Source organism: Prionailurus bengalensis, chromosome E2 (assembly GCF_016509475.1).
Source record: "Prionailurus bengalensis isolate Pbe53 chromosome E2, Fcat_Pben_1.1_paternal_pri, whole genome shotgun sequence".
Lineage (NCBI taxonomy): Eukaryota > Metazoa > Chordata > Mammalia > Carnivora > Felidae > Prionailurus > Prionailurus bengalensis.
The window spans coordinates 6,690,597-6,701,198 of NC_057352.1; the positions used below are offsets into that span (position 1 = coordinate 6,690,597).

The 10,602-nt window shown below is 41.8% G+C and overlaps 1 protein-coding gene across 1 annotated transcript; it reads right to left on the reverse strand.

Annotated features, from left to right (window-relative positions):
• Positions 1 to 878: 878 nt before the first annotated feature.
• On the reverse strand, positions 879 to 4,990 carry LOC122494784 (vomeronasal type-1 receptor 4-like). The gene has a single exon (XM_043600232.1). The coding sequence runs from the start codon at positions 4,763 to 4,765 to the stop codon at positions 3,515 to 3,517; it is 1,251 nt and encodes a 416-aa protein (XP_043456167.1). The 5' UTR covers positions 4,766 to 4,990; the 3' UTR covers positions 879 to 3,514.
• Between the last annotated feature and the right edge of the window lie 5,612 nt (positions 4,991 to 10,602).

A 10,602-nucleotide genomic window follows, 5' to 3' on the forward strand; every position in this document is an offset into this window, starting at 1 on the left:
CCTTACACAGCAGGAGATACTGGGGGGGGGGGGAAGGGAGGGAGGGGCAGACTATTAAGGATATTAAGGATTATCTGTATTACAGGATTCCCACCTGACAATGGCATTCCAGGGGAAGCTGCATGGCAGGGACACCAACCCGCTAGGCCCAGAAGACAATACATCCGGTCAAAGAGCATAACCCTCAAGCCTTTGAAATCTAAGGGAATTTTCCCTCCTAGATTTTTTACTTATTGGGGACAGGTGACCCATTTCCTTTTTTCAATTCCTTCTTTTGGAATGGGAATATCTAAACTCTCCCCATGTCATTGTATTCTGGAAGCAGGCAATGTGTCTGCATTCATAGGTTTATAGCTGGAAGAAAACAGGTTTTCCTCAAGATGAATCATGTCTCAAATCTCAATTACTCTTGACTTAGATGATAGTAGGTGAGATTTGGGACTTGGAGTGGATTATACAGTGGTTTAGACCTTGGGGCTGTTGGTATGGGAAGGGAAGTGGATTTTCCTGGAGGACATGAGTTTGAAGGGTCCAGCAGGCTGAGTGTTAATGACCAAACTGGATCTTTTCAGATTGATAGGCTGAAGTCCTAAATCCCAGTATCAGAAGGTGACTCTATTTGGAGTTAGAACCTTGAAGGCTCTTGGAGTTAAAATGAGTACATTAGGGTGAGCCCTGATCCACTCTCAGTGGTGTCATTATAAGAGGCAATCTGGGACACAGAGAGGCTCCAGACCTCTGCATGCACAGAAGACACACTAAGGGAGGACACAATGAAAGGGTGGCCATTTGTAAGCCAAGGAGATGTCACAAGAAAATACACCTTCTGATGTATCTTGGACCTCCAGCCTCCTGAACTGTGGAAGAAAATACCTGGCTTTTTTTTTTTTTTTTTAAGCCACGCTGAACATTGCATTTTGTTATGGCAGCCCAGGAAAACTGACACAAAGTTAAGGGTCTGCCTGATCAATCCTGGGACCTCCAAGGAGCACCCCTAATCTCTTTCAATGGGATCCCAGGTCCCCAGTCTCTGAGATGTCAGCTGCTGTGGCCTGACTCTCTCCGGGAGCAGAGCCCTTACAGGGGGGCCACAGCAGGGAAACGGAGGCTGGGACATGTCTCCCGTACTATGCCTGCCCATCCACGGGAATCAGGAGAAGGGAGTCAGCACAGGCTATTTTCCACTGGGGGAGGACGAGGTTCAGTGGAGGGTGGGGGGACTGCTGGTTGGGTTTGGAAGCGGAACTTTCAGTCCCGACTTTGGACAAATGTTAACTTCCCTGCTTGTCAGATTCCTCCTGGGAGATGGCATGTTGCCTGCATTCCTCACAGGGATCCTGTGAGTCCCACAGAGGATTCTCCCTGTGAAAGCACTTGTGTGAGCCTTCATGTTATGCTCATAGAACTTCTGTCCTTGCACCCCAGTTCCTGATGCTGTCAGATCCTAAAGGTACTGGACTCCACCCAAAAGGGCATTCTTTTCACCTTCCCATAAAATCTCTTTACCCTTGGGGCACCTGGGTGGCTCAGTTGGTTAGATGACCGACTTTGGCTCAGGTCATGATCTCACAGTTCGTGAGTTGGAGCCCTGCGTCGGGCTCTGTGCTGACAGCTCAGAGCCTGGAGCCTGCTTCAGATGCTGTGTCTCCCTCTCTCTCTACCCCTCCCCTGCTCACGCTCTGTGTCTCTCTGTCTCTCAATAATAGACGTTAACAAAAAATCTCTTTACCCTTTATTTTACCACCTCTAGACAAGGCTCCTAGTTTCCAGCTTGGAGAATTAGATGAAGGTACCACTGGAGCTTCCTATTTTTTTTGAAAAGTAGTTCACCCTTCTTTCTTTCCTGCATCTGCACTGCAATTCCAGGCTTGTGCAATCTCACATCCCCAGTGAAGTTCTGGGTTGATATGAGAGAGAGAGAGAGAGAGAGAGAATGAACCTGTAAAGAGGAGAGATCTCTGGCTCCCAGAGGTGGGTTTTTGGACGTTGAATGTAACACTCATCACTGTCCTTTGTTCAAGTTAGGAAGAATCCCTGCAGCCACTCATGTGTCCATCCATGGGCACTGTCTGGACAGGAATCACTCCTTGAACTGACTCTCCTCCCAGATTTGCGGTCCATATGAAAAGCACAGCTTCTCCCCTGGGATTGGGCCAATGACTGTCTCACTTTCCCGAATTTCAGAGTCTCTACTGTTCACAAAGAAAGATCTGATTTCAAGTGGATTTCACCTCTGTCAGAAGCTGACTTTGACTTGGCTTTATGCCAAAAAAAAAAAAAGGTCAAATTATTTGTTTTCTGGGGTGCAGTAACTGATGCATATGTTTCATCTTCTTTTTGACTTCAAGTTTTGGGAGAGTGTGCCCTTTCTGTGGCAGGAATGGATTGTCTCACTCACAAGGTTTTGAACCACACTTTTGTCTGGGGCAGGAGGATTTCCCTCTTGAATGGGAAATATCATTTCACATTCTCTCCTTAATGCCCTACTGATTTCAGTCTCCTAGACTCACCATTCATCCTAGGATTCTTCTGGGATCATTATCATTCAACTGGGGCTAAATTCTCATCCTTTGGAACATGCAGCTTTGGGGCATAGGATTCCAAATAAACCTGCATCCTCTGTCCTCCACACAGACATATAGCACCTGAGAGGCTATCATCTTTTTTCTGAGCACAGTCTGAGAATGAAGCCATGCGACATTAAAAGCTGATACGTATCTCAAGTAAGGTTATTACAGAGGGACATATTTGAAGCTGGCTCTGGGCATCTACTTCCAGTTTTAGTTTAAACTCACCAGTAAGATGTTTTCAAGGAATGACTTTCCTAGAATGGTGGCAACCAGCACTTATTGTGGAGGGGAGATGGTGTGGTTCCTGAAGCTCTTAGATGAGGACTCAGATATCCTTTCAACTTCTGAGGATTTTCTAACTCACTATGTCTCAGGACTCCACTGGATATTCAAGCAGACTTCTCAGGCTTAACTTTCTCCTCAGATCTCCAAAATTCTTGTCACCTTTGTCATTGCCATTTCTCGGCTAAAGTTTCTTATTTTCCTGTACAACAAATTAATCTGTCCACTGCTCCAAAGGATGACACTAATCTATTATCTTCAAAGGTACTTCTTTATACAAACATCTATGAAAAACAGTCCAGAACAAAAGTTCCCCATGCCTCTGCCCACAAGACATGCACATACATGAGAAACCCACGGAGAATTGCCTTCCAACAATATTGATAACCCATTTTTTCACAGTATTAAACTCTGGCAGATTTTTCTATGAGTACATCCCTGAGTGAAGCACTCCAATCAACAGATAAGAAGCTAGAATCAAATCCACTCAATTTCCCTCAATAGCATTTCATTAAGACAGCTATATTCAGAGTACTAGGCATCAGAATGAGGCCAAACAGCTTTGTCCACTTCCAGTCTGCCAGTATATGGCCCATTTCAACCAGGTGATGCAACCACCAATGCCCATTAGTGTCCACGCTGGAGAGTCATGTGGTTACTTCCTAGGTTCTGTATTGACTTTTCCAGCAGGAGGAGTAAATAAACAACTGGGCATTGCTCAGACACATACAATTCACATTTTTTCTGGTAAGATTAAGGGATTTTGTGTTCCTTATCCAGGAAAAGCAGAGCCTACATACTGTGGAGTCTTGTCTCATGAGCAGAAATGGGCTGATGGCTGGAAAGCACACGGAAATTACTGCAGCGGTGTTCACCAGCCACCAGCTGGGATTATAAATAAGAGCAATACAAGCATGAAAGATGGAGGAGAGGAAGTGGAAAGTCACAAAGGTGCTCACAAGCACGAGGATGCTCTGGGTGGCTCTGGACTCAGCAGAGGATCTGGGGGAGACATTAGTGCTGTGAATGTGCTGGACCCGCTGCTTGTGTCTGTGCAGGAGGAAGACCATAGAGCCGCTGGTCCAGATCATGAGCCCAGAAAGTGAAACTTCAGGAAATACTATCAATGCTGCATATACAGAAACTGTGATTGTCTCAGTATCTACAGAAAGACAATACCCGTAATCTCGTTTCTTTGTGATGTTTTTCATGTGCCAGTTGTTAGATGCATATAACACATACATAGGAAAAATTAAATTTACAAACGTGAACTGGATCCAACAGAGGGAAATGGAGAAGCCAATGTACTTTGGGGCTTTGGTTTTAAGATCCTTCCAACAGGAGTTCATGGGGCTGATCGTGATGGTCTGGAAGACACTCAAGAGGCAGGTGCTGCCAATGGACATTCCCCTGCCCACCCTCTGAACATACAAAAGAAGTTTGCATCCAAACTCACTGAGGAAATATTGCAGCCCAAAAGCTGCCAATGTCTGGGGGACACCTTTTGAGAGCATCGTCAAGGAGTTGGCTATAATCAGGTGCATGAGGATCAACTCTGTGGGTCTCAAACTCCCTTCGGTGTGGTAATGGAAGACATAATGGTGAAGAAGAGAGAAATTGCCCAGGATTCCAAGTATCGTCTGTGATAAGAAGATGACCGCTATTGCCAAATCCCTGGGGGCCATTCTGTCATTTAGCACATTTTCCTCTAAATAGTAGTAACAATCATTCTTCTGAGCAAAGAGACTCATTGAAGAATCTGACACCAAGAGTAACTTCTGTGGTCCTGTGAGATTGCCAAAGACTCCAAGAGACAGGAGTAAATGGAGAAACTTTCCAGTATACTCCATGGAAAAGTCAGCACTAAGAACGAGGTGATCATAACTGGGTGAAGCTACGATAAGCAAAAGCATATAGAGAGAGCGTAATACAACATTTTCAGAATAAACTGAAATTTGCTAGCCATATTAGGCAAAATAAAACCGCAGTAACTACCCATATCATACAACAAATCAATTCTGAATGGATTGCTCATCTAAATTTTAGAGATAAATAATGACATTTATAGAAAAACAAAAAGAGAATATTCTGTGGCCTTGAGATAAAAACATATTTCTTAAACAGCACAAAGCATATTAACTGTATATGTGACATGACAAAGTAAATTATAAAAATAAAGAGCCGGTTCTCCTCAAAAGACACACACACACACACACACACACACACACACACACACACACACACGGGAGAGCGAGAGAGAAGAGAAGAGAAGAGAAGAGAAGAGAAGAGAAGAGAAGAGAAAAGAAGAGACTGAGATTGTGTATAGTACAAAGAATGCTTACAGGCTCACAATAGAAAAAGTGGACAAAACTTCCCAACAGAAACTTCAAAAGAGGTTACTCAATGGGTAATACATGTCCAAAACATGTTCAATGTCCTTAGTAATTGGGAAAATTAAAATTAAACCACTACTTGGTACCACCATACACTGACCAGAAAGCTAAAATGAAGTGAGTTAATACCACGTTTTGGCAAGGTTGTGGGTCAACCAAGATTTTCATACACTGCTGGTGGGTGTTAAAATTGCTACAAACATTTTAGAAAACTGTGTGGTAGTATCTACTTTAGCTGACCAGATGTAATCCTATGTCTCAACAATTCCACCTTTACGAATTTACTGAACAGAAATTTGTACAGGTATTACCAAAAGACTTATTAGAGTTTATATGCCAGCACTACTCCATTACTCATAGTAGCTCCCATCTCAAAACTACCCACCTGCCCATTAACAATAAAATGAGTCAATCAAGTGATATTCACATAATGGAGTCCTATACAGCAATGCTAATGACTGCTAGTAACCGGTTGTATGCAACTATATGGATAAATTCACAAAATCAGATAGACTGAGGAAAAAAAGGCCAATATGAGAGAGTTCATTCTATATGATTCCATTTATAGAAAGTGCAATACAGGCAACAGTGATCTAGTCTCTTAAATGTTAGAATGGCTGTAAACTTATTCCCAAGAACTCCAAATCTATGAATATATGCAGCAGAAGTATACCCTTGGGGACAGTACTTTAATTTTTTTTTAATGTTTTATTTATTTTTGAGACAGAGAGAAACAGATCACGAGCAGAGGAGGGGCAGAGAGAGAGGGAGACACAGAATCCGAAGCAGGCTCCAGGCTCTGAGCTATCAGCACAGAGCCTGATGCAGGGGTCAAACTCATAAACCGCAAGATCATGACCTGAGCCGAAGTCGAACGCTTAACCGACTGAGCCACCCAGGCGCCCCTTGGGGATAGTACTTTAAAGGGGGCACAAGAGTTTCTGAAGGAATGACAGAATTCTGTTTCTTAATGTTGGCATTGTGTACAGGGTCACATTCTGTTTGTGAAATTCCACTGAGCTGTGCACTTATATCCTGTGTGTGTTTAATTTTTTTATTAAAAAAAATTTTTTTTAATGTTTTTATTTATTTTTGAGACAGGGAGAGACAGAGCATGAGCAGGGGAGGGGTAGAGAGGGAGACACAGAATCTGAAGCAGGCTCCAGGCTCTGAGCTGTCAGCACAGAGCCTGACATGGGTCTTGAACTCATGGACTGTGAGATCATGACCTAAGCCGAAGTCGGACGCTTAACCGACTGAGCCACCCAGGCGCCCCAATTTTTTAAAAAATCTACAACATCAACCCCCCCCCCAAAAAAAAAACTGGAAGTAGCTGGGGAAAGGTTGTTCTTGTGAATTTGTGTGACCTGCTGATTGTGTCTGTGCAGGATGAAACTTAGAGCCACAGGCCTAGATCACGAGCCCAAACAAGAAACATAAAACATAAAGGACTAATAACAATGCTGCATAGGGATTACCTGTGATTTTGTCACGAAATTCAGCAGAACGGTATCTGAAATCTTTGGAGTTTTGTTATGTCTTTGCTGCTGTGTTTGACCTTATATAAATAAGAAGAATTTTATACAGTATATACAGGATCCAGCAGAGGAAAACAGAAACCTCAATATATTTGGGAGCTTTTTTTATTCTGCCCACCTGGAGTTGATGCTGATCGTGATGGTGGAGACATGCAGGAAGGTGATGATGTCAGTGGCCTATTGTGCCACCTCTGTGGGGGAATAAAACAAATTTGCATCCAAAGTCATTGTGGAAATGCTTCAACCTAAAAGCTGCCATAAATCTAGGAGCCACCTTTACATAGAATACCCGAGGAGGGGTTATAAGCAGATGTATGAAAAGCAAACTGTGGATTTCAATTTGCCTTCAGTGAAGGAAAGGAAGGTCTAATGATAAAGTGGCAGGAAATGCCCGTGATTACAACTTAGTCTGTTATAAGAAGTCCATTTCTGTTGCCAAATCTCTGGAGACCATTCTGCCAGTTACCACTAACTGGTATTTGTCTTCAGAGCCAGGAGAACCTGCATGAGAATATGAAGTGTGGGCTACATTTATTATATATTAACAGACATTCGTTACTCTCACTATAGGATCTACTACAGGTTTTGTTTGGTTAAAGGTCTTCCTAGAGTTAAACATACAACCTTTAAATAGCACTACAATGTATAACGTATGGCTGCTATAATGCCATATATATGATATCTTCTTTGTGTTTTTCATGGAGACACTGCCATTATTTTCACCATAAGGAGGACTTTCATACAGAGAGTTTGAATAATCTAAATCCACATGCTAGGTAGGGGCCCAAAAGAGACTTGAACCTGGCTAGACCGGATGAAAGACAGAGCCTTAACCACTATGTGCACTAACAAATCATGTCAGCTGTGTTTTCAAGTAATCCTGACCTAGATTTAGTTTTGTTTTACTGCTCTGCCATTTTATTTTACAATACTGGTATTTTATTTTACAATTTTGGTTGGAACAATTTTTCATGTCTCCTGATTTAGTCTAAAAGTCAATATCAAATATGAATAAAGGTTCAGAGATTCTAATAAAATGCAGATTCACTAATTACAGTCTATCACACGGGAACCTGCCCCAAGTCCAAGTCAGATGAATGAATGTAGGGTTTGTTCAATATTAGCTTGACATTAGAAAGACTCATTTGTTGTCATACTGGTATAGGAAGAAAAATACAATGTCATTTGTCAAAGAAGCTATTGGAAAACAATTATTTGTTCTCTAAACTGTGATGCACAAAACATAATATATGATGAAACAGTGTAGGATAGAAACTAAATCATTAATAATTTTGATTCAAGTGCTTATCTGTTTATTAATACCTACGTTAAATGAAGATACTGGCAACAAGGTGAGACTGTGTGTTGTGTAAGTTGAAAGAGGTATGTGCGTTATGTAAGTTGAAATGTAAGGGAAATGGGTAGTGAACTTTGGGGTTGATGTTAGAATATTATTAAACCAGAGAAAAGAACACAAAATGCATTTGGAACACACTTCTCTAAAGAAGACATACCAATGGCAAACAGGTTTATGAAAAGACACTCAATGTCTGCAAATCAAAACTACATTGAGATATCGCCTCATGCCTGTGGGGATGGCTATTATCAAAAAAATCAAAGGCAACAACTATTGGTGAAGATATGGAGAAACTGGGACCTATGTACACCGTTGGTGGGAATGCAAAATGGTACAACCACTATGGAAAACAGTGTGGAGTTTCTTCAAACACACACACACACACACACACACACACACACACACACACACACCAACAACAAAAACCTGAACTACCATGTGTTCAAGAAATCCCACTTTAGGGTATTTATCCAAAAGAACTAAGAATAGAATCAAAGAGATACTAGCACCCCACTGTTTGCCCTAGCTCTATTCTCAGTAGCAAGACATGGAAACCACCTAAATGCCCATCGATGGATGAGTGAATAAACAAAGTGTGGTGCAGGGGCGCCTGGGTGGCTCAGTCGGTTGAGGGTCCGACTTCGGCTCAGGTCATGATCTCACATTTCATGGGTTCGAGCCCCGCATCAGGCTCTGTGCTGACAGCATAGAGTCTGGAGCCTGCTTTGAATTCTGTGTCTCCCTCTCTCTCTGCTCCTCCCCCGCTCATGCTCTGTCTCTCTCTCTCCTTCAAAAATAAATTTTAAAAAAATTAAAAAAACAACAACAAAGTGTGGTGCATAGATATACAATGGGATATTATTCAGCCTTAAAAAAGAAGGAAATAATGCAATACAGGGCAGCACGGATGAATGTTAAAGACATTAGGCTAAGTAGAATAAGCTAGTCATTAGACACATACTGCGTGATTCCACTTACGTGAGGAATCCAAAAGAGTCAAACTCATAGAATCAATGAGTACAATGGTGGTTACCAGGGACTGGAGAGGAGGCACAAATGGCGAGCTGCTGATCAACAGGCATGAACTTTCAATTATGCAAAATGAGTAAGTTCTGAAGACCCGCTGTATAACATTGTGCCCACCGTTAACAATACTGGGTTGTACACTTACAAAATTGTTAAGAAGGTAAATCTCATGTGTTCTTACCATGATAAAACAAATAAATAAAATAAAGTAAAATAAAACAAAAATAAAATCATGTGGTCCTGACACCTCTTGTCTGAAACCCATAATTTAAAGTTACCTTTTCCTTAAATGCTTCTTCTCTAACTTCAACACAGAAATCAGTCTGGCCATAATCAACTCACAGGTGTTTTAGAGACACGAGTACCGTTTTCATGAAGTGCCTCCTAGGCCCAGACTTAGATCAAAAACATTTGTATTCCAGAAACAAATGCAGATAGGTGGTTCCTGCACAGGCTGAAATAATTCTTATCATTTCATCGTACTCTTTATTATAAGTTTGGTGGTATTACAAGCATACCTCTAACAACATTGAAATGTAATCTATGATTCCTGTGAGGAAATGTGAATAGTGTATTCATTTCATAACTAAAACATTTAAGCACTTAAAGGCTGGATTTCATTATCACTGGGATTATTCACGAATAACTGTCCTCAGTGACGATCACACTAAATTACATCAGGAGCCATCAGGGATTGGGCACAGGATTTAGGACCCTCATCTCTCTTTACCAGCTCAGCTCTTAGCTAAGGAATTATTCCACCTCTATGTCTGGCTTTGCCACTAGATCTATTTCTCCTCCAGACCTGAGCGCTTACTCAGACTTCCTTTCCTTGCAGACCCTGCTTCTCAGACTGGAATTAAAAATACTCACTGGAATCCTTCCCACTGTCAGGATGGTTGGCTCAGTGTGCGGATCAGGCAGGACAGCCAGTACAGGTGGGAGGGAGGCAGCTAGACTCAGAGGTTTGTCAATATGTGATCTCACCTCCTCTCAGAACTGCAATTATTATTTCTCCTGTAGTGGTAATGACAGTGCAGGCTTGGGGACCTGGGAACATTTCTGAAAACCTTTTTCCCAGTTGCTAATTACTAAAAACAATTACAAGTTTCTTGTGAGTATCTCCAAAGAGACCACTGTAGTGTTTGGGAGAGGCTCTTATTTTTTCATGATCCCTAAAGGCAGAAAGGGTCACATACAGGGGAAAAAAAAAAAAAAAAAAAAAAAAGGAAGGACCAAGTCCAAGTCCACAGACAAAAGAGTGAAGTTGAACCCTTACCTAACACCATAAACAAAAATTAACTCAAAATGGATCAAAGGCCTAAATGTAAGACCTAAAACAATAAAACTCCTTATAGAAAACACAGGTCAAAATCTTCATGACAGTATATTTGACAATGATTTCTTGAGTATGATACCAAAGGCACAGGTGACGA

Excerpts from the sequence above, each read along its gene's own strand:
- LOC122494784 (XM_043600232.1), bottom strand. The coding sequence starts at position 4,765 with ATGCTTTTGCTTATCGTAGCTTCACCCAGTTATGATCACCTCGTTCTT.